Source organism: Mesocricetus auratus, unplaced genomic scaffold (assembly GCF_017639785.1).
Source record: "Mesocricetus auratus isolate SY011 unplaced genomic scaffold, BCM_Maur_2.0 Super-Scaffold_100006, whole genome shotgun sequence".
Classification (NCBI taxonomy): domain Eukaryota; kingdom Metazoa; phylum Chordata; class Mammalia; order Rodentia; family Cricetidae; genus Mesocricetus; species Mesocricetus auratus.
Window position 1 is genome coordinate 51,285,172 of NW_024429190.1, and position 27,609 is coordinate 51,312,780.

General features: G+C 45.7%; 3 protein-coding genes across 3 annotated transcripts; 2 read left to right on the top strand and 1 right to left on the bottom strand.

Moving 5' to 3' along the window:
- Positions 1–2,613: 2,613 nt before the first annotated feature.
- Positions 2,614–16,229, bottom strand: LOC121140981 (transcription elongation factor SPT4-A-like). The gene is made up of 2 exons (XM_040747874.1): positions 16,140–16,229; positions 2,614–2,989 (listed from the first exon to the last, which is right to left on the bottom strand). Exons 1-2 carry the CDS (start codon positions 16,227–16,229, stop codon positions 2,633–2,635), a joined length of 447 nt encoding a protein of 148 aa, XP_040603808.1. The 3' UTR covers positions 2,614–2,632.
- On the top strand, positions 15,965–22,110 carry Slc10a4 (solute carrier family 10 member 4). Its single transcript, XM_040747179.1, has 3 exons — positions 15,965–16,820; positions 17,436–17,646; positions 21,024–22,110. The coding sequence occupies exons 1-3, from the start codon at positions 16,228–16,230 to the stop codon at positions 21,534–21,536; spliced, it is 1,317 nt and encodes a 438-aa protein (XP_040603113.1). The 5' UTR covers positions 15,965–16,227; the 3' UTR covers positions 21,537–22,110.
- Positions 22,111–22,580: 470 nt separating this feature from the next.
- On the top strand, positions 22,581–26,311 carry Zar1 (zygote arrest 1). The gene is made up of 4 exons (XM_040747180.1): positions 22,581–23,412; positions 24,928–25,020; positions 25,099–25,173; positions 26,012–26,311. Exons 1-4 carry the CDS (start codon positions 22,612–22,614, stop codon positions 26,153–26,155), a joined length of 1,113 nt encoding a protein of 370 aa, XP_040603114.1. The 5' UTR covers positions 22,581–22,611; the 3' UTR covers positions 26,156–26,311.
- Positions 26,312–27,609: the final 1,298 nt, after the last annotated feature.

Sequence of the window (27,609 nt, forward strand, 5' to 3'; positions counted from 1 at the left end):
GTGTGCGTGTGTATGTGTGTGTATGTGTGAGAGTGTATGTGTGTGAGAGTGTGTTGTGAGAGTGTGTGTGTATGTGTGAGTATGTGTGTGAGTGTGTATGTATGTGAGTGTGTGTGAGTGTGTATGTGTGTGAGAGTGTGTGTATGTGTGTGAGTATTGTGTGAATGTGTATGTGTGTGAGTGTGTGAGTGTGTATGTGTGTGAGTGAGTATGTGTGTGAGTGAGTATGTGTGTGAGTATGCGTATGAGTGCTTATATGTGTGGGTGTATGTGTGTGAGTGTGTATGTGTGTGGGTGTATGTGTGTGAGTGCGTATGTGTGTGGGTGTATGTGTGTGAGTGCGTATGTGTGTGAGTGTGTGTGGGGAGCTGTCTTAAGCTCTCCCAGTCTTCAGTGTTGCTGCCCTGTATCTCCAGGCATCTGTGGGGGACACATGATTGCTCTTGCTCCATCTGTAAGTAGCGGTGTGTGTCACAGGTGACTTAATAGCTAAAGTAACAAGGTTCACGAGGAATATGGTTTGCAGTAGCTTGGAGTGGATCTGAATCATGCTTTCTGCTTTTCGGCATACTTTCTTGAGGATGGCAGTCCTCGTATTTGTTACCCATGGAAAGACATCAACATATATGACTTGATGGACATACATGACTTGATGGGCAGGAATCCAGAGTCACAGATCTAGGCTGGCTGCTGTGTTACTACCAGGATGAGGTGTCTTAAAACCATCACACGGTGAGTATAAGCTCACCTACCTGTTTAGGCCACTTGTGCCCTGATGGTCACTCCATCTGTCCCTCCTCCAGGATACCAGTGTCCCATCTCTTCTGTGTCTTCATAGATGGTGCTGTTTCTTTGGCTGGAATCTCACTTTTCTCTCTTCCCTGGCCTCTCCTCCCCAGCAGATATACTTTTTGAACAGGACGATGAGTGGATGGTAGCAGCTGGGAGGTGAATGGTGAGGGAGTGCAGCGAAACTTTTGGAGCGATGGGTTCCTGATCACACTACGTGGTGCTAATTCCTCCCAGCTTGCTTTGGGCTTCCTGAAATTTTTTAATGCCCTCATTTTGAGTGTTGCGATATCCTTGTGCTTTGTGCACTGTTTGAAGGCAGAGATCTTGTCTTATTCATCTTTGTACCCTCGGGCTGCTATGCTGAGAACAACAGGACCTTTCATGTCATCCTTTCTTAATGGAGCAAGTCAAAGAATGTCACCTTATGTTTTAGTGTTTTTATAGCCATCTTTCCTTTGGTCAAAATGATCCCAAAAGATGCTCTTTGGGGTAAAGATAAAATCGCTTGTGTCCCACACAGACTTTTCTAGTTTTGGTTTCTCTACAGTGACAAGAACTCTGTGTACCAGCTCCCTAAAGAAACATTATTTCATCAGCATCCATATCATTTCATTTGAATGAAATATACATCAGGAATCCTCTTCTTCAGCCAAACCCAGCAGTGCACAGGGCCAGGCTTTTTTAAAAAAGTAATTCATTCGCTTTGGAAATAGGAAATGACAAGAGGTAATTGATCTATTTCAATTTGCTCTCTGAAGAGATAGCTTTTTATTTCTTTGGCCCATGGCCCCTTTGGATTTAATGTATGTATTTTCCAGAAAATTCTCCTCCCCCCAACTCAGTGGGTAGCAAATTTTAGATGATTTAGACTGTTTTAAATTATACAGTAGACTCTCTGTCTTAGCCTTCCCCACGGTAATTAAATATAGGAATCGGCTGCACCAATGTCCCCTGCCTCGCCAGTGTTCTCATCTCAGCCCTCAGTCCAACCTTTAGTCCCTGCTTTCCCCTCCCCCACGGAGATTTTAATTTCGTTAAAACGTTTTTGCCGCAGCTGTGAGTCAAGCAGCCCGGCAAGCCTCGGAAACACAATGTCATTTAATATTCCAGCCCACAGCCCAGACAGTTGCACATCGGGTCATTTGGAACAGCGCTCTTGAGACTGCTTTATTTGACAGTGATTGGCAACACCCTGCTGTTGGAAAAACAGCCGTCACATTCCCGGGAATAGCTTGGCTCTCAGAATCAGACCACAAACAGAAGCCGCATTCACAGACGTGACTGTGGTCCGCACATGACAGTATAACACTAATGCCACACTCTTCCGTCCCTTGAGCTGGTTGGATCTAACATGCCCATTCATGAATCCATCTATCTCCCACCTGGGCTGCTGCAGGAAGTACTCTCTGTGAGGCAGCTGTAAGCTTGAGCATGGTGCCTCCTCCTGATACAGCCCGTTGGAGAAAGGTGGGCTCTGTAGGTCCGGAAAGCCAACAGTGATGTCCCTAGTGTCACAATGAGAGTTAAGGGGATGACGGAGAGAGTGAGTAAAGTTAAGGGGTGAACTGAGAATAAGGAGTGCACAGCATTGGGCAGAGGCATGAAAACCAGCATCTCACGCTCTCCTTCATACAGTCTCTTGAGTCCACCAGCCCAGACACTCACACTTCACCAGTCACCAGAGAAAGCAGAATGACTCAAGGGCCGATGTGCTGCTTTCACGGGAGTCTGCTGATCCTGAGAGGAGGGCGGGGAGTGCTTGGAGGTCTGCCTCTTTAGCTCCACAAGAAAATAAACACAGGCCTGCAGGAGAAAGCAAGACACTGTGAGCTGCACCTAGCTAGGTCTTTATTGCTGTGTCTCTGGATTTGTAGGCCACTCCTCCACTTTTCAGCTCCCGAACAATTCCATGAGGCAGGCGACCAGTGACTGACACAGCATATACGCCTGGCTTACCGTTACTGACTCGCTGCCACTTGGAGACCCAGCTGTCTTCTGGACTCATCATCGCAATGATCCCGTCAAACGAAAAGCTGGTGCGGTCATACACCATCTCTCTGTTACCCTTCATTTGTAGGTATGCTTCACAATTGTCGCACCTGTCATATTCAAACTGGTCTATAGTCTTGACTAATGAATACAGCAAACAAGCCCGCAGATGCCACAGGTCCTTCGGCACCGTCTCCAGGGGCCATCCCTAGCGACACGATAAAATCCAGGGAAAGATCATGCACATTTTAATAAACCATCATTTTCCAAATCAGTTTGGTCCCTTGAAAACTTAACATCTTTAGTTTGATTTTAAAACCATATACATTCTTTTACTTTTTTCTTCTTTCTTTTTTTGTTTTTGTTTGTTTGTTTGTTTGTTTCGTTTTAAAGACAGAGGCTTTCTATGTAGCCCTGGATGTCCTAGAACTCACTGTGGAGACTAAGTTAGCCTCAAATTCACAGATGCATTTGCTACTCTGCCTCCCAAATTCTGGGACTATGCTTTTTTATGTCTTGTTTTTTTCTTTGCATCTGTAACTATGTATTAACTTTGTTTATTTTCTGTCTCTAGCCAAATCATCTGTGTAGTGAGGCCCTTGGGACCCCAAGTCAGGTCTGCCTATGTCTGCTAGTCCTTGCTGGTAATGAGTTATCTTCTCATGTTATAACTGCTTAGGGGAACGATAAGGTCTGGGTTTAGGGCATGGGCTGTTTTTCTTAGTTCTGGTGCTCCCAGGAGATGATAGTGATAGAAATACAGTATATGTGCTGTTTGTTTGTTTGCTTGCTTTCTTGCTTTATTTTGTTTTGTTTGAGATAGGATCTCTTTATGTAGCTCTGGAACTTGATATGTAGACATCCTCCTGCCTCTGCCCCTGGAGTGCTGGGATTAAAAGCTAGTATAAATTCTAATTTCCAAACCATGTCAAGATAGTGTTGGCATTTTGGTCGGATGGGGATGGGTCAGGTATTCTGGCACTCGGGAGTCACAGAATACTGTGTGTTACACAGCTCAGATGGAAAGGTATCCTGAAACTAGGGAGCCAAGGACTACCATAGATTGTAGTAAATTTAGCAGCTTATACAGCCTTGCCTCAGGGAAAGGCTTCCCCAGTGTATCCGCTTCAACAGGACAGGGTCTTCCAGCTGGGGATGTTTGCCCAGTGTAGCAGTTTTGCTCAGCAGGAGGTTTCTCGGGCAAAGTTGCTACAGTTCTGCTCTGCTCCCAAGAGCGTAGTGTAATAACTCCGCTCTGCCAAGGGTAGGTTTCCCTGGTAAAAATGTTACAGCCCTGCTTGCTCTGCTCTGTCTGCTTGCTCTGCTCTGCCCAGGATCGCCTCTGCTCTACCGCCACCATAAAAGAAGATCTTCGTCCAAAGCTCATTGATGGGGTTTATTGAGAGGGAAGAATCCAGGAGTCCTCTGTCACTCTGGCAGAGGACAGCCAGGTAGGGTGAGCAGACACAAGCTGAACAGACACAGGATTTATATAGGGCTTTCAGGGTGGGGATTGGTCAGATTTTAGTGCTGAGCTCAGATTGGCTAGAGCTCTGCTCCGGGATTGGTTACTTTTTTTACGTAGGATTAGAGTCAGATTTGGCTCCGGTTTCAGGGCCAAAGTGTGTTTCTTTCTCTGGTCCTTTTATTTTAGCCTTTTGGCTCTAGTTTTAGGGCCAGGGTGTATTTCTTTCACTGACTCAGATTCCAGGGACAAAGTGTGTTCTTTTGGCACTGGTTTCAGGGTCAGGGTACATTTCTTTAGTTCTGGTTGCAGGGCCAAAGTGTGTGTCTTTGGCTCTGCTCAGGGTGTGTTTCTTTGACTGGTCCCTTTTCCCGACAGATAGGCCAACGCAATGGCCTTTAACTCTTGAAGCAGAGCCCTGATAGGCTGCAAACACCACTTTCTGTGACAGAGATATGTACATCCTTGTTGATGTCAAGGCTCTAGCATGACAGTACTGAAAGAGAAGGCAGGAGAAATTTCTATTTTTACTTCTTGCAGCCTGCAGTAAACTAACCCCAGCACTCCATTGGGCTATAATGAAAACTTCCCAGAGAAGATATTTTGTTTTTGTGACTTAGGAACTTGTGTGTCTTGATCGATTTTCTGTTGGTATAATGAAGCCGTTAGGACTGAGTACCTGATGAAGAATGGGAATTCATCTGTCTCCTGGTCCCGGAAGCTGGGAAGTCCAAGAACATGGCACCAAGGCAGGACCTCCTGGCCTCATCTGACTCTAACTCTCTCCCAAAGATACATTATTCTCTTTCATACATTAACTTATAGATAATGAGATTATATTTGCAACACATGAAATCTTAAGGAACACATTAAAATCATAGCTCTGATTCCAAACATAAAGGAAAAAAATAATTGTCATTTCTCTGTGCTTATAGGTTTTCTTTTTTTTTTTTCTATTCCAATCTTTTACTTAAAGGGGTAATATTTTGATGTTTTGTTTTGTAGGGTTTTTTTTGTTGTTGTTTTGTTGAGTCAGGGTCTAGTTAGGCTAACCTAGAACTTGAGATCGTCCTGCTTCAGCCTCCCATGTGCTGAAATTTTAGCTAAGGGAGTGATGTCGTTGGTTCTAACTTTGCCTGGGGATTGATACTGTATTGGTTGCATTTCTGACTGCTGTGATGTAACAAATGTCTGGCCAAAGCAGCTTAACGGAGGAGGGAGGGAAGGGTTTATTTGGGCAGAGTTTTAGGGGAAGTTAGTCATGGCAGTGGGAACAGGAGCCTTCTGGTCATGTGTCTGTAACGATACAGAGAATGAGCTTGAGATGGCTCAGTGACTGACAGCACATACGGCTCTTTGTTTTTCTGAGACAGGGTTTCTCTATGTAACAGTCCTGGAACTTACTCTGTAAGCCAGGCTGGCCTCGAACTCATACGGATTCACTTACCCCTGACTCTCAAGTGCTGGGATTAAAGACGTGCTTATTTTATATGCATTGGTGTTTTGCTTGCACTTATATCTGTGGGAGGGTTGTGTTAGTTATGGTTTCTATTGCTGTGAAGAGACACCATGTCCACGGCAACTCTTATAAAGAAAACATTCATTGGGGTGTCCAGAGGTTCAGTCTGTTATCGTCATGACAGGAAACATGACATCATGGAGGGCAGATGTGGTGCTGGCAGCTGAGAGTCATACACATTGCAGGCAACTGGAAGTCGACTGAGACACTGGGCAGTATTCTGGGCATAGGAAACCTCAGAGCCCTCCCCCACAGTGACACACTTCCCCCAACAAGGGCACACCCACTTCAACACACCTCCTAATAGTGCCACCCCTTATGAGATTATGGGGCCCAATTCCATTCAAACTTTCACAGGGTATCAGATCTTGGAGTTAGTTACTAGCTGCCATGTGGGTGGTGGGAATCGAACTGGGGTCCTCTGGATGAGCAGGAAGTGCTCTTAACTGCTGAGCCATGCACACGTGCACATAAATAAAGTGATAATAGTAATACATCTTGATGGCACCCACCTTTAATCCCAGTACTCTGGAGGTAGGAGTAAGTAAGTCTCTATGAGTTTGGGGCCTGCCTTATCTACACAACAAGTCAGGGCTATGTAGAGAGATCCTGCCTTGACAGAAAAGTTAATTCCTTTCTTCCTCTGCATATAGCAACAGAATATAAAACAGCCCAATCCAAAAGCTTTAGTAAAGTCCAATTTTAGACAGAGGAAATATTTCTACTAGTAAGCCTTGAAAATATCAGTGGACATTTTCTATAAATGTTTAGGCCAAATACTTTATCATCCTGCTGGTCAGTTTATCAGATGTCAAATCTCTCCCTCTACCCTCCACCCCTCTGAGATGGTCTCACTCTGTAGCTCTTGCTAACCTGGAACTAGATATGTAGACCAGGTTAGCCTTGAATTAATTGAAATCCGCTGTCCTCTGCTTCCCTAGTGCTGGGATTAAAGGCAAGGACCATTATGTCCAGCCAAGAAGACTTTGTGCTATTTGAAGGTAGTATGTGATATTTCTAGAAAATTCCTCCAAAACATGCATCAAGATCAAGTTGAAATTTTGGGATAAATTATAGGTTGGTTGGGTGTTGGTGGCACACACCTTTAATCCCAGCACTTGGGAGGCAGAGGCAGGAGGATCTCTGAGTTCAAGACCAGCATAGTCTACAGAGCGAGTGCCAAGATAGGCTCCAAAGCTACACAGAGAAACCCTGTCTTGAAAAACAACACAAAACAAAAACTATAGGTGAAAAGAAGAATGGGCTAACCAGGCAACAGAAGATTAGCAGAAGAAAGAACAATGGAATCTTACCTAGAGTAAATGCTTACTCTTACCTCACTGGGCACATTTGTGAGAGACACAGGCCTCTGTCACACACACTTGGGGATAGCATGCAAGGAGGCCTGGGTTCAATCACATCTCTATTGATGGGCTAGGGCTTGTCCAATTGAATCTCATGATTCAAGAGATAGGAGTTTTCTGAAGCTGTTGTGTAAGGATGAAACAAATGAGATTGGCTGGGGAAGTCAAGAAAGAAAGCAAAGCTGAAAGCAAGGACCTCCAGACACCAAGATGATCTCAGTCAGAGATAGAACTATTAGCAAGACACAAGAGCTTTTTGTTAGCTCTCTGTATGTGTAATGGCGATAGCATCTTTGTGGATGGAAGACTGTTCATCTTGATGGTTGGTAAGGCTGGTAGCAATACTAAATGTGCAGCATCTCAGTATAGCCCATTACCCCCTTGCCATGGGAGTTTGAGACTGTGGTCCACAAATATAGGTTATCTTGAAACCACTAAAATAATACCTATTGGCTTCCAAATATCACTTGTGATATTCCTGGATGCAGAATTCCTATTTTTTTCCTTTTCTTTTTTAACACAGTAAAAATGGTCTCCCTATTTATGGTGTCATCTGGTACCAACTTGATCTAGTTTGGCTAAATGGTGAAGATTTAATATGACAAAACTTGAATGGTGAGGAATGTTGTTGGAAAAGACCAGCCCAGGCACTTGGTGTGGTGTGAACTTTCTCAGTTCCCAGGGATTGTCTTTCTGTGTAGCTGGCCCCTGAGTGCAAGCTGGCCCATTTACCTGTTACCTGGGAAAGAATTTCATTGTGGAATTGGGGAGGGGGTTGCATTGGTATGCATGTCTAAAGAATTCTCCAGAGTGATTTTATCTGCAAAGGGTTTTCTCCACGCAAGCTGACATAAAACTCTAAGCTATGTTTTGTGCAGTTGGGCTCAGGAGAGCATTGGAGACCAACTCCTCAATAATGACTGACAACTCTGTAGGAGGGTACTTTAGGAAGAAAGTGGCTGTTTTGTTTGTTTTGTTGTGATTTTTGAGACAGGGTTCCCTGTGTAGCCCTGGCCACTCACTTTGTAGACCAGGTTAGCCTTGAACTCACAGAGAGGAAGAAGTCCCTCTCTGAACAAAAGATGCATTTCCCAGGAGAATGGAGGAGATCTGCTCAAAGCAAAACAATTGACGTCAGAACATTTGACTGACTACCACATCTGCAGTGTTGCACATTGGAAGTGAAAAATCCACAAACATCCTCTGTTCTGATATCCTTGGGTCTTGTGTCCCTTCATTGGAACTGTGGCCACTTCTATTATCATGAAAATTCCAGTTCACTTCATTCCCGAACTGCTGTCTGTTGCAGTATCTGGGTGGCTCATTGACTTCCTCAAATCCATCAGACTGTAATTTGGCTACAAAATGTGCAACCATGTACTGTAGACCAGGCCAGCGTTCCCCTCACATGAGACCTCAGCCCTCACTGCCTTCTCCTGATATCAGAAGCGTCCTAACTCAAGGTGTGTACCTCTTTGATCATCTGGAGTGTCTCCTGAAATGTAAGGTTTATTTTCTAACTGCCTGGAGGCTGCCACCCTCCTTCAGTTTTCTAATGTCATCTGTGTCCAGAGAATATGCTCACATTAAATAGAACATTTGCTGCTCATTTGAAGTTCAGATTTAACTGGATAACCCCTGCCCCAACAACTGAGAAATGACTGCTGTGGTCCTTTCATGCGGCCCCTACCTGTCTTGTCTACTGGGTCACCCCACCATTTTCCACTATATTTTAATGAGTACAGTTCACCATGAGCTGCCATTCCAGGCCCTCTCTGTCTTAAAGTCTTCACACTTTCATACCAGCTGCCTAGAGATAATATAGTGGTCTAATGTTTCAAGTGGTCATACACTTCTTTGCACATAGAAAACAGTCCTTGCTTAGAGCTACTGTTAGCTGGTTATTAAGGAGGAATTAGTATTATTAGAAATCGACATTTATTCTGTAAAACAGACTTAATAAAAAATCAAGTATAATCAGCATGCTGTGTTGCATTTAACTACAAATCAGCTAAGTGCAATGCTCTTGTCACTTCCTCTGTCTCCTAGGTCTCTATTAAAAGAAAGTCACTGTGTCAGCTAGGTGGCTCAGTAGGTGAAGTCACTTGCCACCAAGCCTGATGACCTGAGTTTGATCCCCAGACCCCACATGTGGAGAGAGATAAGCAACTCTCATAAGTTGTCCTCTGACAGCCATATGTGGGCCATGGTGTGTGTTCCTCTTCCCCTAATGTGGAAATATTAAGCTACACAAAATAGGGTCCTATGATATTTTACTGAGGGAGAAATCACTTACGTGAGAAGCCAAGAAAGCCGAGAATCAAAGGTCCCCACGTTGCTCTCCAGGCCCCAAGAGTAAGTGTCTCTTCTCCCTAGCTCTTTTACCCCCATACATTCTACGTGCCTGTGAACACACCCAAAATAAATAAGCATGTAGCTTAACAATTTAGAAAAGAATGCCTTCTAGTGGTTGGAGGTCAGTGGAAGAATGCTTGTGAACCATCTATAAGAGGTCCTAAATTTGATAAACAATATGGTTAATACTCACCTGCACACACCACACCATACACACACACACACACACAGAGAGAGAGAGAGAGAGAGAGAGAGAGAGAGAGAGAGAGAGAGAGAGAAATAAGAGCAGATTGATAAAAGACAGCCACCAAAACATGTGTCCAGTCTGATTCATTCCCCTTCAGTGAATTTTTTAAAATGTATCTGTTACCACTCAAAACACAGAGAGCACTCACTATCCTTGTTTATTTCAACAGCTTCTTTGAGAGAGTGGCAGTGGTGTTAGAGAGAGGAGAAGAAAACATAGAATTATAAAAACCACCCATTATCTAATACCCTCTGATAATATATTGCATAGCCTTTATATGAGAACTTTTAAAGACATCGGGCCAGATTGTCCATAACTTGCCTTTTCACATCAGAATGAATTTTGTGACCTTTAGTTTCATAGTATTCCATTATGTGAATGAAGAATAATTTAGCCAATCAGTTTCATGCTGTTGGGTATTTTGGCTGCTTCTATTTATTTATGTTCTCATGTCCCTATCTCTATGCATATTTTAAAAAGACAAATGATTTCTGAAAACTGGCAAAAGAGATAATTTACCAGAAAGTATTCTGTGTGTTTGTGATGAGAGACATACATAGTCACGTGGATTTTTGTGGAAGCTGGAAGTTGGAATCAGTCTCCCATTGAACCTGGAGCTCATCCATTCAGCTAGGCTAACTACCCAATGCGCTACACAGAACCTGCTGTCTCTGCTCCTGACTGTCTCCCACCCAGCATTGGGGTCCATGCACTTCCCAACTTTTTGTTTGTTTGTTTGGTTGGTTGGTTGGCTGGTTTTTAGAGACACAGAGACACAGTTTCTCTGTGTAGCTTTGGAGCCTATTCTGGCACTTGCTCTGTAGACCAGGCTGGCCTCGAACTCACAGAGATCTGCTTGCCTCTGCCTCTGGAGTGCTGGGATTAAAGGCATGGGCCACCAAAGCCCGGCCAAACTCCTATTTTCATTCTTGCTCAGCAGGCTCTCTTTTGATTGTTCCTATGATAAAGTGTTTTCTATAATTGAACAGACAAGGGTTGACTTCACTCATAAACGCAGAATCTGAAGCTTTAAAAATGAACTGGAGGTAGTGGAGAGATGGCTCAGAGGTTAAGAGCTCTGGCTGCTCTTCCAGAGGACCTGAGTTCAATTCCCAGCACCCACATGGTGGATCACAACCATCTGTAGTGGGATCTGATGCCATCTTCAGGCACTAAGGTGTACATGCAGATAGAGCACTTGTATGAATAAATAAATAAATAAATATTTTTTTTTAAATGAACTGGCAAAGGTTCTCAAAGCAGCAACTTCGGATGCTGGAAATGCAATGGGAGACACTCAGATGCCTGTTGGTGGCCATTCAGTAGATAACAACTTCTGTGTTTCTATCTCCCAACATCCCCTTTTCCTCACTCTGTTAACAGCATTCCACATTCCCCCATAGCCCTGTGAGGAGGCCCCTCCTGGCCTCCTCTGAGTCTCTCAATTTGAGGGATGCTGAGACTACTCCCAAGCTTGAGTAAGAACATCTGTCCACTAGCCACATGATTGATTGACTCAAGGATGGACTCCGAGGACCTTTGGGGGCTTGGGGGGGCACTGAGAAGAAGCAGTGACTCTTTCTGTAGCTATGTCTAAGCCAGCTGAAGGGAGCTGATCCTCCTGGGGCTTCCTACAGAGAAAGCAGAAGTGAAAATGAAGATGCCTGGGGCTGGGGGATGGAAAGAGTCAGGGATCCCAGCTCTGGGATGGAGCCCCACACTGAGGCTAATCATTTCTGAGTCAGGAATCTCTTCTCAGTTTAAACCAATTTGTGTCAGAATCCTGGCACTTTACCTGAAATAGTCCCAATCTCTAAAGACTGTCCAGAAATTGAAATACTTATACAAACCTCCCAAATGCACATATGTTTAAGGTATTTACTAGCATGTAAACACACACACATATTTGTGTGGTTTCTTCTTCTCTCACTAACTATTCTCCTAAATGTGTCTTGGACCCTCTTAGGAATTAGAAAAGTCAATAACACACACACACACACACACACACACACACACACACACACACACACATAAACCCAGAAAGGCAGACAGCATTTTGGTAGGACCCCAGGTTCGTCCATGGACTAGAGATGACTCAGTGATTAAAAACACTTGCTGCAGGCTGTAGGGATAGCTCAGCCTTTAAAGGCTAGGCTCACAACCAAAAATAAAAACACTTGCTGCTCTTTCAGAGGACCTGGGTTCAGCTCCCAGCACCCACATCAGGTGGCTCACCCTTGTCTATAACTGCAGCTCTAGGGGACCCGGCATTCTCCGGCCTTCAAGGGCATCCCCATGAATGGAGAGAGCACATAAATTAACCCAGGTGCATGAACATACACATAAAGAAAAATAAACAATGCAAATTAAAATAAACAAGAATTCTGGTTGCTGAGGTAGGGTGTTTGCTTCATGATAGATAGAACCTTCACTTAGCATGTGCAAGGCACTAGGCTTGATCTCAGGCACCACAGAAAAGGAAGAAAAGTTGCAAAGCATGATACTTAGTTGTCTGCATAACAACTTCCTGGGTTACTGCTTCCTAGTTCATATGACTACAAGCCAACGTACTTAGAAGGAAGCGTTGACATCCAGTTGTGTGTGTTCAGTGTGTGGCTCTGCAAACTCCTTGTGAAGTCGGATGTAAAGATGAAATGAGAGGCTCTGGAGAGTGCACCACACACATTAGATGCCCGTGTAGTGTTCAGTTTTGTTTTCAATTCCCTAATTGTTTCCTTGGGATAAACTACTGGAGACAGAATCACTGGGTCCAAGTGGATACACATTTGTAGGGCAGGTGTCATCTACTACCAAGTTTTCTTCTAGCAAAGAAGAACTGACAAGATAAATGTGGAGCTGGTTGCAGCAAACCCCCACTCCCTCCCTTAATCTTATTCATTTGAGTCTTTTCCAATGCTAAGGAAAACTTCCTTGACTTGCTACAGTTTGATTTATTCGGCTATAAGTGCACGAGTGTTTTCTCTAAGTGCAACTGTTTTCCTTCTGTCTTGCCGTCTTGTGTGCATTCCTTTCGTTTGCATTTTGTCCTATTGCATTTTTTTTCAGTGCTGGGCATTGAACCCAGGGCCTTAAGTGTGCCAAGTAAGCACTCTATTACTGACTACTTCCCGTCACTGTCTGTTCTTAGGAATATGTAAAACTGCCTTGTAAATTACTGATATTAGCTCTTGACTTTATACACACTGAACGTGTTTCTCTTGTTTCATAACTTGCTTTTGATTTTCTAAAAACTATGATTTCATTGTACTAAAATTAAAATTTTTAGATCGTTATAGCTTCAAATTGTCCCATCAGTACCATTCCCTCTACTTCTTGATTTAAAAGATGCTCTCTGTTTAAGGTGAGATAAATTCTTGCTAATATTTTCCCTATATTTTGTTTTTGTCATTAGTACTAACCCTCAATCTTCCTGGACTTCGTTTTGGAACAAGCTATGATAATAGTCTAAATATCTTGCCCCCAAATAGTATGCTCTCTGAGTTCTGTGTCTGTTTCTCCATTTTGAGTGTTCTTTCTCCTGGAGTGGACCAGGCTGGCCCCGGTGGCAGGGAAAGGGAACAACAGTAGAGGTGGATGTGAAATGTCCCAAGCCATCTCATTACTGATACCCTACCTAAGGGCTGAGCTCTGTCCCCCAGTTCTGGAAGTGTCCCCCCAACAGTGAGGTGGTCAGAAAGAATCCAGTAGGCAAGGGCACTGTGGTCCTTCGCACTGAGAACAGCCACTGCAGGAGAGGTGACAGCAGGTCTGCAGGGGCCGCAAAGCCCCCACCGCTGTAGGCCGAGCAGGATCCTGGGGCTTTTCCTCCGAGCAGAGCCCTTTCTGTTTTCACTCCTCACCCATTGTATAAATTGCCTCCCAGATTTCTCCCCAAGCCCCAAGAGGAACTGGTTGGTCTGCCCGTAATTACCGCTTATTTGATTTGTGGGTTTTAATATCTTTAACATGAGGGGGAGGCATCCTAAAGCAAACAGGCTTGGTGCCTGATCAACTGAGCCCCAGCTGTATCCTCTCCCACATGTAACTGGCTCATCTCATCCCATGGCTTAAGGACATAAGCCTGTGTTGCCGACCTTTCTGTCACTAGAACAAAATACCTGAACTAACTTACAAAGGGAAAGGGTTCATTTTGGCTTATCATCTTGGATGTTTTGGGCCATGCTTACTTAGCTGTATATTGCTCTGGGGTCTCTGGTGAGGTGCACATCATGGTGGGAACAGACAATGGAGTCAAACTGTTCATCTTGTGGTAGGAATCAAAAAAGAGTGAGCCGGGGCTGGGGTCTCACAGTTCCTTTAGCAAGCACTCTCTCAGTCACTTAAAGAGCTTCCTATAGGCCCCACCCCTTCATGATCCCGCATCCCCCATACAGTGCCAGACTGGAACTGAGCCTGAGTATGTGGGCTTTCGGGGGACATTCAAAACCACAACATAGCAGGGTTCAGTAATACCACCCCGTCTCGTGATAAAATGACACCATCTGGATGTACTCCACTTTGGGCAGTACGCATCATCACACGTCTGTCTTTGACCCTCATAGGTGGTGATAGCTTGAGTATTTCTCATCACAGCCACGCCCTACAATGCTGTGGACAGTAGACCATCTTTCTGGAGTTAAGTATCTTAGAAAAGCATGAGGACATGTGTTCCTGAATGTTTCCTGAAGCTCTTTATGCTATGGTCTTAGTCTTCATTTTTCATATTCTCTACAATTTCCGTGAGACTTGGGGAGGAAGGGATGCAGACACTGGAGCTCAGGACATCACTGGGCAATGGAGACCACCTTGTCTCTCTGGGAAGCGGACAGGAGTCACTTCTTTGGTGGGGGGAGAATTCACTGTTATGGACACTCCTTGGGTAGTCTCCCCCCTGAAGGGATACACTCTGTGTAGAAAAGTGTCTTCCCTTTGACACACACAGAGTGATGGACTCCATCTCCATTCCTAGGAAGCCTGGCTTGATTTGTTTGGGGATTAGTCTGTCTGAAGGCAAGAATCTCTGCACTTTTTCTCTTCAGTCCTTTAATCCTGGTGCTGAGACTTTACTCACAACACTTGATAAATCTGTGACTGCAGAAACGTCTTCTCCCTACCTGCTGTTGACTTCTTTAAAAATTTTTAAAATGTTATAAGCATTGATGCATATGCATATATATATGCATATACATGAAAAACCCCTTGCAAATAAATAAAAATTCATATAACAAAACAAACCAGAACCAAAGGCTATACTACTTAGTCAACAGTTAGAACAGGTATTTGCAACCGAAGCTGCCAATAGTGTTCTTAGCACCCATATTTCTTTTTCATGGCGACTTTTCTTAGCCCATTGAGTCAATCAGAGGCAGAAGGGAAGCCGAGATGTCCTTCTGCCTCTGATTGTAAGATTGTAAGATTTAGGCCATGACACAGGATAACTGGTTGGCAACAAGTAATTGAGTATTTCAAAATGGGGATTGGAGAGGATTCAGTGGTCCTAACAAGAGACATTGCAAATGTGTACCCCCAATGGCTATGAGCTGAACGTTAGCATCATGTATGTGAGTAAAATGCCATACACAATAGCTATGTACAATTGCAGTCTGTCTGTTAAAAATAAACACCTCTCAGTGGGGTTTGTAGACAGAGTGTTCAGCCCACAGGTTTGTCCTGGTTCTAAAACAGCACCAGGCTTAAAAAAAGAAAAAAAAAGATTATTATTATTATTGCTTTTTACTCCGAGACTGAACATAAAAAGCTTAACATTTTCGTTTGCAAATGTTGCTGCTTCCAGACTAGCCCCTCTATGCCTAGAGCTGCGGACTATTCAAACTGTTTATGTACGACTTATGTGTACTTAGTTTAAGCATTTTTTCCATTCGATGAGTCTGGCTCTCTAGATTTCATTACCAAAGAGGCCAAGTTCTGGTGTGCGGCTGCTGGGCAGGGTGGCTAAAGATAATTGTGTATTTGGAGAATCTAGAGGAAAGCATTCGGAATGATTTTATCATAAAGAAACGTTAAATGTTGAAGGAGATACGTTCAACATGATTTGACAAGCGTGTGCATTTTATCCAAACATCACTTGGGACTTCGTGTTCAAATTTAACATTTGAGTCAGAAAAAAATTAAATTAAAAAGAAAAAGAGGCAGGGCCACCAGAGAATTTGATGGGCAGCCAGGCCCGGTCTCCTCCGCCCTCTTGGGCTTTGTCGGGTCTTTGTTCCACCCCTGGCTGCGCTGATACAGAACCACTTAGCTGTGATTAAAAGGAGGGGACCGGGCGGGGCCTGAGGCGCGGGCGGCGACAGGGCGCGGACTGCGCGGCGCTCAGTGCCAGCCTGCTGAGCGGCATGCACACGGGAGCGAGGACCAGCTTGCTGCACCGACGCCGCGGGGACGCCTGACCAGACAGACAGGTGGCAGGGACCGCAGGCACGAGGGAGGAGGCGCAGCCGGGGACAGTCCCCGCAGACCGCGCCTCGGCGACAGCGCCATGGACGGCCTGGATAACGCCACCCTGCTCTTGGACGCGTCCTCGCTGCTGCCGGACAACTTCACCCTGTCGCCCAACGCCAGCAGCCCGAGCCCCGGCACCCTCTCTCCTCTCGATGTTGCCTCCAGCCCAGGCTCCGGGTTCAGCCTCGCTCCCAGTCCGAGCATGGGCTTCAGCCCCGGGCCCACCCGGGTCCCGGAGCCCACAAGCAGCAGCAGCCTCGAGGGAGGAATGGCAGGCCAGGGCTCCTCCACCTTCCCCCGGCCCTGGGTCCCCCACGAGCCCCCGTTCTGGGACACACCGCTCAACCACGGTCTGAACGTGTTCGTGGGAGCCGCCTTGTGCATCACCATGCTGGGTCTGGGATGCACCGTGGACGTGAACCACTTCGGGGCACACGTCCGGCGGCCCGTGGGCGCGCTGCTGGCCGCGCTCTGCCAGTTCGGCTTCCTGCCGCTGCTGGCCTTCTTGCTGGCCCTCGCCTTCAAGCTGGATGAGGTGGCCGCTGTGGCTGTACTCCTATGTGGTTGCTGTCCCGGGGGAAATCTCTCCAACCTTATGTCTCTGCTGGTGGACGGTGACATGAACCTCAGGTATGGCCCCTTTCTCACCCCAACCCGCAGAGTTCACATCAGGAGGAGTATGTGGAGCTGTTTGGGATGAAATCCTGAGGAGGGAAGGATAACGAGGAGAAAGACATGGAGGCTTGGCTTTGAAATCTTGGCAGACACTTAGAGGTTGAGTGTCAATAGGGGGAGGATTTAAACCCGGCCCTAGGATTTCACACACAGGCCCTTTCCGGAGGGCCAGGGCATTAGTTCATATGTCTCTAGTAACTGGAAGGCAAAGAGAAGAGAGAAGTCTGACGCTAGGACTAGAACAAAATGCAAAAGGCCAGTCAGGGCTAGAGTCCCATAAAGAAAGTAATCTCGTAGAGAGTGCCACATAATTGAGTTTAACCCAGCAAGTAACACCCACCAGTTTCAGCGTTGCAGGGTATTTGGTAGGATTAAAAGAAAAGGAGTCAGTTTCCAGCTTTATGAGGCCCAGGGTCCGGGATCCTAGGTCATTGTCTGGCATGGGATAGGCATTTCTATCACGGCTTGCGGTGCCCCCTCCTCCCTTTCCCTCTGTGGTAACAGCAAGGAAAGAAGTGGCTGGCTCTTTGGCTCAGAGCCTTTCTGACTTCCGTTCACACCTTTATGCAGCATCATCATGACCATTTCCTCCACGCTTCTGGCCCTGGTGTTGATGCCTCTCTGCCTCTGGATCTACAGCCGGGCTTGGATCAATACCCCTCTGGTGCAGTTGCTCCCGCTAGGGGCAGTCACCCTGACTCTCTGCAGCACTCTCATTCCTATTGGACTGGGCGTCTTCATTCGCTACAAATACAATCGCGTGGCTGACTACATCGTGAAGGTACGGTCACTCTTCCCTTCCAGTGTAGCTCCCTGGAGTCTGGTCTCTGAAGAGTAGTTGACATGCTAGGAGGTTCGGAAAGCAGGGAAAGGAAGAAAAGACTTTCAGGGACACACTTCACAAGTTTATACTACAAGCCTAATTAATGACAAGCTTAATGTCCTTACTGTGATAAATTAAGTCACAGCTCTGGTTGGGAATAAAGGTGCAGGTTGTAATCCTAGCATTCAGATGCTGACACAGGAGGGTCTGGGGTTTGAAATCACTCCAGGTTACAAGAGCCTGACCCAACCCCTACCACATTGATTCTCAGCCTATGGTTCACAACCCCCTCAGCCAAATCTCTAAAAATATTTATTATGATTTATAACAGTTACGAAGTAACAATGAAATAATTTTATGGCTGATGTTCACCAAAATATGAGAGTCACAGCAATAGGAAGGTTGAGAACCACTGCACTACCACATTTGAAAATTAACAATTGTGTCTAAGATATCTTTTAGCATTCATAGTGGGGGCACATACATGGGGACACAGTGAAATCAAATAGCAAGCATTGCAGGGCATAGAGGCACGAGCCTTTAAGCCAAGCACTTGGGAGGCAGAAACGAGCAGACCTCTGAGCGTTCAAGGCCAGCCTGGACTACATAGTGAGTTCCAGGACAGCCAGAGCTACAGAATGAGAACCCGTATGAAAATAAACAAAACAACAAGAAAAAAAATGACAAGCATTTCCCACTAACTGAATAAAACTAAAATTCAGAGCAGATTAAAATTATTCAAAACATTTTAGATTGCATGGATATATTTTCAAGTGGGACTCTAATTCTGAGGAAACAAAACCTGAAATAGGCACCCTTAAATATCTTCTTAATTAAGAAAGTTAAAATTAGCAGGGTATTGTGTCACCGTAATACAATACACAAAATGTTGGTCTTAAGGCACAAAATAAAACAGTGTAAATTATATTGTCATTTCTCTTTCCTGTTGCATTATTTTACATGGTTTTTCAAGTTAATGAAATGATGAGAGATTGCTACTATTAGGGAATATTTCTAGCATTGCTTTATTTTATCTTCTTTCTTTCTTTCTTTCTTTTTTTGTGAAACAGCCCTGGCTGTCCTAGAACTCACTCTGTAAACCAGGCTGGTCTTGAACTCACAGAGATCCACCTGCCTCTGCCTCCCAAGTCCTGGAATCAAAGGCATGAGCCACCACTGCTTGGCAACATTGCTTTATTTTTTAAACATATTTCATCAAGATACACTTTCTACTAGTTGACTAGAGAGTATTAATTTTACTTCTTTTGAAAGGTGAAAACGGGAACAGAATGCTGATTTTAGGAAGTAAGCTAATTAAGATACACAGCTAACTAAAGGGCAGAGACCAGTTTCTTTAGACAAGAAAAAAAAAAGATCCATTTCAGTGTTACAATTATGGAGATTTCAGAATACAGTAACTTTCTGTTTTACTTTTATTAACTTATTTTCTACTTATACAGAGGAGTCAAATTTCCCTAGTAAGAGAGACAAAGGGTTCAATTCTGCACAGATGCAGTGAAAGAAATCCTATACAATAACCAATATAGCGTATAACAAATGCTTACTTATATGTATATAGTATCCCCATAGATGTTCTTGAGATGCATTTAGTTAGCTAAACCATTCAGCTACTGTTTTATTATTAACTCCATGGCACTTATCATAAAAATTAAGGAATTCCAGGAGCAAGATAATCAATGAGGAACTTAGGCTCTAAAAATAGAAGAAATAGGGCTGGAGAGATGGCTCAGAGGTTGAGAGCACTGATTGCTCTTCCAGAGGACCTGGGTTCAATTCCCAGCACTCACATGGCAGCTCACCACTGTCTGTAGCACACAAGTGGTGTACAAACGTACACACAGGCAAAATGATTATATATATAATTAAAAATAGAAGAAATGTGTTAAATACAATAATTATGGTGAGTTGGCCTCACTAGACGGACGAGGCTAATATAACCACTGAGCTTTTGCAAACACTTGAGTGTTAAATTGCTCACAGGAACTTCATAGGTAGAATCCTCAGAGTGCAGAACTGGAATTCCTGTCAGTGCTTTCACTATGATACACTTTGAAAATATACTTGATAAAGGTATTGATTTGTAATAGTTCTCTGCATGTATTTTTATATACCTTAGGAAAATATTTCAATATCTTCTAGAGTAGAATTTTTGATCAGCCTAGATCAATTAAAATTTTTTTCTCCTGAAAGAGGGTTTCTCTGTGTATCTCTGACTGTCCTTGAACTCATTCTGTAGACCAGGCTGGCCTTGAACTTAGAGATCCACCTGCTTCTGCCTCCCACGTGCTGAGATTAAAGGGGTGCACCAGCACTGACCGCTCAATTTTAAAAATTTTCAAAAGAGCATCAAATCTTGTCAACCCCAGAGACTCCAGCAGGATTACCTCTCAGAGAGGCATAACTTACTCTTCAGCTTACTTGGATCACTGGTGCCCTCACACCCCATGGGAGAAGAATAACCTAACCACCTGTCTGGAGGGGACTAGGCATTTTTAGATTTCTTCCTCATCTCTGTGCATTCTCTTTTATTGAATAAGTGAAATGTACCAGTCAGAAAACTCAGAAGGCACATTTTACCAAATCAGTAGCAGTATACCTAAAAATCTCCCTATTGTAATACTTCCTAGGAATCATTAGAAACTTACTCAGGAGATTTTTTTTCATGGACAAATTGTAGAGTTGCAGAATTGCAAAGAATTCACCATATCTTGCACTTACAGTTTTGATCATTTTTCCATATTGTTAGCCATCTTTGGAACTGTACTTTGAAAGTTAAAACTATACTAAACTAAGTTAGTTTTCATTGTAAACTTAACAACCTTTTATCTCCAGTAAAATGAGAACTGATTTCTTGTGGAAAGTCCAGGGTTCAGAAGAGGCAAAGATTAAGTTGTCTAGTTTAGGCCTCAGTTCATAGATGAGTTCTTGGGCTCAATTCTAGCTGCTCCATTTTGAAGAGTCGTTCGGGTAAATTAAACCTGTGTGCAGAGTACTGAACATTGTATGATCCAGACTAAGAGGCTGAAAAACAGTCTGCCTAGAAACACTAACCGTCCCCTGATCGTTGCTTTATCCTTGGAAGACTTTAAGGAGTAGACTGTTCTTATGTTGTGCCAGTCAAGGCAACTGCCAGAGCTTAGAAAAGGTTAATTGTCACTGCCCCCCCCAAGCAATTATGTCTAATATGGAGTTCCAGCCTTTGGTCACACTCTGTCAGTGACCTCCATTTTGCGTGGGAGGTACTATTTCCCTTGTCTGAATTCCTCCTCGATAATGTCTTCACTGATCGGTTGCCTGCCTATTTCTCTTGTCAGGTTTCCCTGTGGTCTCTGTTAGTGACTCTGGTGATTCTTTTCATAATGACTGGCACCATGTTGGGACCTGAACTGCTGGCTAGCATCCCGGCAGCTGTTTATGTGGTCGCCATTTTTATGCCTCTGGCAGGCTATGCCTCGGGCTATGGTTTAGCTACTCTGTTCCATCTTCCACCCAACTGCAAGAGGACTGTATGTCTGGAAACAGGAAGTCAGAATGTGCAACTCTGTACTGCCATCCTCAAACTAGCCTTCCCACCACGCTTCATAGGAAGTATGTACATGTTTCCGCTGCTTTATGCCCTTTTCCAGTCTGCAGAAGCAGGGGTTTTGGTTTTGATATACAAAATGTACGGAACTGAGATACTGCACAAGCGAGACTCCCTAGATGAAGACGAAGACACGGATATTTCTTATAAGAAACTGAAAGAGGAGGAAATGGCAGACACCTCCTATGGCACATTGGGAGCAGATGACTTAGTAATGATGGAAACTACCCAGACCTCCCTCTGAACGTGGAGATACGCAGGAGCCTCCATTCGACTGATTTATCATTTGCCATTTATGACCTGTGGTAGCACATATGATTCACTTCCAGGATAAAGATGGCTTCACATTTCGAGTATCAGATGTGATCTTCCCGCTGTAATATTGTATCTCAGTATTAACCATGTGTTTTTACAACTCACCAGTGTTCCAACTTTGCTTGCACCTGGGTCAGCCAAAGTGCACCTCTGATGGTTAAGTGCACTGTTGGGCTTTGGCCATTTCCACCGCCGTCGCTACAGATAGGCACTGTATTAGAAAAATGGGGTTGGAAATATAGATGTCTGGTGCATATCTGAGTAAAATAGTAAAACAAAAACATGTGTTTGCTCAACTTACAAACACCTCCTGATGTTTTGTCTCAAAACAGGTCACTGAAACTGTAAAAATTGTCAAGCCACCATCAAACCAGAGAAAATCACATCCATGTGATTGATCTAGTATCTATGTGTTGTTAATAATGACCTCCAACGTTTTCTGGAGATGAAGGCATTTGTTTTTCATCCATTTCCTGCATTTGCATAAACACATCTCAAATCCATTTATCGTTTGAAGGAATGGTTTATTTAGGGAAATTTGTAGACTTCACCCCAGAGGAGAGAAAAAGGAGTACCCCTGTTCATCCCTGGGTTAGGGCAGTAGCCACAGGCTCCCTAAGGTGCTTCCCTTCCTGAATGGTCTATGGGTGGACTCACCGCTCTGAGACAATAAAGAAGCTCAAAGCAGACCCCTAACCTTGGTAATTTCTTTCCCTGATCAGACACCTGGCCTGCCTCGCCTTCCTCATGGCAGACATCTGGAGCGATGAGGGCATAGTGCCCACCTGGCTCTGCTAACCCGGGTGATGACTCTCACCTCGGCGAGCTCCCCTACAAATCGCTACTGTGTCTAGTAAGGAAAGCGGTCTTTGCGCAACCTCGAGGGGGTCGCTGCCCACCAGTGCAGGGAGGGTTCCGGGCGAGCGGATAGGGGTGGCAGAACTTCTCCCGCCCGTGCGCTGCCGCCTGTGTAGCGGGGCGTGGCGGGCAACTGTACCGCTGCGATGGCTGCCTGGGCTGGCGAAGCGCGGGACCCACACATGTTCCCGGCGAGCATACCCCACTCCTACCCGCATCCCTACCCTCCAGCCGACAAGGCCCGGGAAGGCTGGCGGTTCAGTGCCGGGGGCTACCGGTCCACGCCCCCCTCCTTCCCCGGCTGCGGGCAACTCAGCGCCACCGAGTACTTCGACAACTACCGGCGGGCGCAACTCATGGTCCTGTTGTCGCGGGTGGGTTCCCGGGCGGTCAGCAGCCGCGATGTGGGGGTGCAGGTGAACCCGCGCCGCGACGCCTGGGTGCAGTGCTCGCTCGGGCGCCGCACGCTGCAGTTTGGACAGCGCCGCCCCAGCCCCGAGGTCGGGTCCGGTTCCCGCCAGCCCTGCAGCTCCGCCGGCGCCCGGAGACCCCCGCGCTCCTGGCGCTCTGTCGCCGTGTACTCGCCGGTGGCCTTCTGTGGCCTCGCCTCCTCGCAGGAGGTCGCGGCGGGCGGGCAGAAGCCCACCGAGGGAGAGCGGAGGCCGGCACCCGCGGGGACCGGAGAGCCGGAGCCGGGAAAGGGAGAAGTGGAGGTGAGGAAAGCAGTCCCCAAGGAGGGCGATGTCCAGGACAAAGGGCAGGCCGGGCAGGAGCAGCCACTGCAGGAGGACCCGGACAGTGGGGCGACCTCGCAGCCTGAGCCCGGGAGTCAGGAGCTGCGTCCTGCCGCAGAGACGGCTCAGGAGGACCCTGGTGACCCGGCCGCCTCGAGAGACTCGGCTTCCCCGCAGAACACCGAGCGCGACAAGGAGCGTTTGCGCTTCCAGGTGAGGTTTGGTGGGTTCCAGACGCCTCCAGAGTTGGGGGTCTCCTTCGGGGTTAAGCTGGGGGCCCTGGGAGATGCGTGCAAGGCATAGCATTCTTCAATGTCAGTGTATACTTTTTTTTTTTCAGTAATGTGCTTGGTGGTGGTGGAGGGGTTGGAGCAGGAGGGTTGCCCTGGGACTGGAGTCTTACAGGTGGTTGGAAGCCACCATATGGGTTCTAGGAACTGAACTGGAGTCCTCTAGTCCGCGGGACACAGGATTTTGCAGTCACTGTTACTGCAGAGGGGGAGACAATAAAACGAACACACATGTGGCCCGACTCGCTGGCAGTCTGTTCTTGGGAAAGGCAGTGTAATTACTTTATTTGGATCACATGCAAACAAGGCCCCCGTGGTGGATGCAAGGTCTAGTGCAGACCCTCAGATGGCTGAAGGAAGCTAAGAACGGCTGGTGAACGTTATCACGGGATAATCAGTTCCCAAGGTCTCGTTTCTCATTTCCCCACTAGATGTGGGAAAATCAGTCTCAATTGACTAGCCCGGTCCTGCTATTAGATCCTATCCTCCATTTCTGAAGCTGTCACCTGAAGCCTCTCCCTTCCAAACTTGCCCTGCTTTAAAAAGCTCCCCATCCACCCAGAGCTGCTAAGCCTTTGGGCAATGCCTAGGCTACACAGAAAAGGGCGTGGAGTGGGATGGGGTGGATGGGGGGTCACAAGGAAGACTGGAAATGGAGAGACATGAACCCCCCAGGAATTCCTTATTTCTCACAGTCCTCTCAAGACTGTGTTTTGTGTTTGGGGTGGAGGGAACCATTCACAGGGGGTGTGATCTTAGGCAAAATCTTAAACTTTTTTGGTCTCCATGGTGTTTGCTCACTTCTAAAATGTATTAAGTGCTCTTCCAAGCTCCTAATAGTCCTAAAGGGAGCCCTCATTGTAAACACTTGCTCCCAATTTGTGACTAAGTAGGAAGATGGGAAGTTTAAGAATCAGGTGCTAATACTGCTTAATTCCTACTAAATGACCTGAGCTCACAGCAGGACTTTTTGGGAAACTTAGCATTGTGGAGAATTAAATGTTGGTTGAACACCCAAGGGAGTTTAGAAGTGTCTTTCTCTTTTAGCCTAAAGAATACCTTTTCTCTCGTGTGTGTGTGTGTGTGTGTGTGTGTGTGTGTGTGTGTTCTAAGATGATTGAGTCACCACACATAACTGGCCTAGGAAAGAATCCTGAGCTCTATACAGCACCAGATACTTGGCCTTTCCCTTGTCTGAGAGCAAAGACTTAATGTGTCAGCCAGCCAAATAAGTCTGGTCTATATATGGTCTACATATCTGTTCGATTGAGCTATTAGCTTACCTGATTGATCTAGCGGTTGATCCAAACCTAACCTTACTTCCCTAGATCTAGAATGAAATTTAGTCATTTTAAGTATGGGGTAGAATCTGTCCCAGGTTCTGAAATGAGTGTAACTCAGGCATCACATGGTTAAAGTCTGCTGTCCTGCTGTTCAGTTCTTAGAGCAGAAGTATGGCTACTACCACTGCAAGGACTGCAATATCCGGTGGGAGAGTGCCTATGTGTGGTGTGTGCAGGGGACCAGCAAGGTAAGAGGCGGTGCGGTTGGCCCGTGCCTGCTGGGATGCTGAGTGTCTACTCCATGTGGATGCTCTTTCTTGTCACAGGTGTACTTCAAACAGTTCTGCCGAGCGTGTCAGAAATCTTACAACCCATACCGAGTGGAGGATATCACCTGCCAAGTAAATCAGACATTTGCATTTGGGAGGGGTGTTTTTGTGTACTTCTTAGGATATATTTCCTGAAAGGGAGGAGAGGTTCCCAGTAGCTGTAGGTACTGTTTGCTTTCTCTTTTTTGCTAGAGGTGGTAGATAGAAAGTCCCCTCCTCTGTGAAATGGGGTGTTTCTTCCCTTCTGCACTCGTAAAACTCGATTATGCCAACCTCTTTTTTGAACCTGCTACCTTTATTTGCAGTGTAGAAGGCTTGCTTACCTGCCACTCCATTTGGCATGCAGGAAAACACACTGCAGAACAGAGTACCTTTCTGCTAGCTTGCGGTGCTACATTACCCAAATGCTACATAGAAAGCACATATCCAAGTTAGAGCGGGAAACACATGGACTGAGCTTCAGTCTGGCTTCCTTGAGAGTTCACAAGGGGAGTTTCCTGTAAGGCCACTCTAAATTGCTTTATGTATTTCACCTAAAACTGTGGAGGCTAAACATTTGCTTGATTAGTATTGATTAGCACTGTGCCAAAGGGACTTAGATAATTTTTAAAAAGTGACATCATTTACCTGCTATTTAGAGCTAACACGTGTCTGTCTGAGAGCCCAGTCAGTGTACTTGTCTTAAGTTGGTAATTGGAGAACTAATTACCTTAGAGTGGGCACCAAGAAACTAAGGGTAGAAAACCATTGAGACTCTGTTTGGAAAAGGGGATAGTAGGCACCTTTCTGCAATAAGGTGCCTTAAACCCCTGCATACAATCCACGTGTTCTGCCCTCTTACCTGCTTTGAAGCTCCAAGAAGCAAGGGGAGGAAAGGTCCAACCTTTGTACTTTCATTCTGATCCTCCAGAGTTGTAAGAGAACTCGATGCACCTGCCCAGTCAGACTTCGCCATGTGGACCCTAAACGCCCCCATCGTCAAGACTTGTGTGGCAGATGCAAGGACAAACGGCTGTCCTGCGATAGCACCTTCAGCTTCAAATACATCATTTAGTGAAAGCCAAATGTTTTCTGCTAGGTTGGGCTAATGGAGTGGGAGAGCGAGCTTCTTCCCACGCTCCATCTTCTCTCCACTGCTCCCTTCTCAATATTTCACGAAAGGCAGTGTACTTTGATAAAGCCTGTAAAATAAAAAGGTATTGCAAAAACAGCTTGAGGCTTTATCCAGTTTTTGTCTCCGTTTGACGGGAGAGTTTGTGCTGAAAGGCAGGGCCTGCCATCTACACCTTGTTTAACATCTGATGATGGCAGAGTGGGCCAGGCTGAGTTAGGGAGGTCAGAAGCACTCTTAAGGTTTGATAGACATCTACAGCTTCAGTCTGAAGGTCTGAAGCTCCTAAGAAAGATGGTATTAGACGAGATTGACACACGGTAAAGTTGCGTGGGGTGTAGTGTAGTGTCTTATTTAAATTAAGCCTCCAAATTTAAAGGTCTCCTGGGGAACCTTGGCAGTCCACTGGCAGGTGACGGTGATGGGCATGCAGCCTCAGGTGCTTCTAACGAAGCAGGTGTCGGGTGTGGGGCTAACACACAAATCACAGTTGGAATCAGGTGGAAACTGCTCCCAGTCTTCTAAACATGATACAGTGGTGCCCCCTCCCCCAACATGGATGCCAGCCTGACATCTTGTGGACTAGCAAGTATTTCAAGAAATGTGCTGAAAGTCCAAAGCCAGCTTGAGGACTCTCCAGTGTCCTTGTGTTCAGGGGACAGGTCCACCTGGGCCCAAATGAATCAAGCTGACGGTGTGTGCTATCAGCCTGAATCTCATGGGGGCATGGCTAACAAGTATCCTAGGGAACAGCAAATAATCTCTAATCCTCATAGTGATTCTCACGGGGGTTGCCAGCTTCATATAGCTGAGACAGAGGGCTGACCCCGTGCAGAACTCATCTTAGCTAAATGCCTGCATACAGATTCTCTGACTTAGACCCCCCCCCCCCCCAGGTGAACTTTGAGTCCGTTGAGTTTGATAGACATGCTTCATGCCGGGGACAACATGTGCAAAGATGCTGTGGCAGAGAAAACCAGAGGACAAATACTGAGTGCAAGATCGCATTGGGGAACTTTCCAGGCCCTGCCTGGGATTGGTCATTATGTAGTTATCTAAGAGAAGGCACTAAGAGGTCTTTATTTTTTTTTTTTATGCTTGTATGTGTTGCCCATGCTTTGCCTTTTATTCATGCATGTCTCCTCACTTTTTTTTTTCCTTTTTTAAATTTAAGTTAGAAACAAGTTTATTTCACATGTCAATCCCAGCTCCCTCTCCCTCCCTTCCCCATAACTCCCCACCAGGCCCCCCAGTCTCCCACCCAATCTCCACTCTAATCCCCAGGGAGGGTGAGACCCTCCATGGTAGATCTCCAGAGTCTGTCATTTCATTCAGGGCAGGGCCTAGGCCCTTCCACAAGAGTCCAGGCTGAGAGCATCCCTCATTGTTGGATGGGC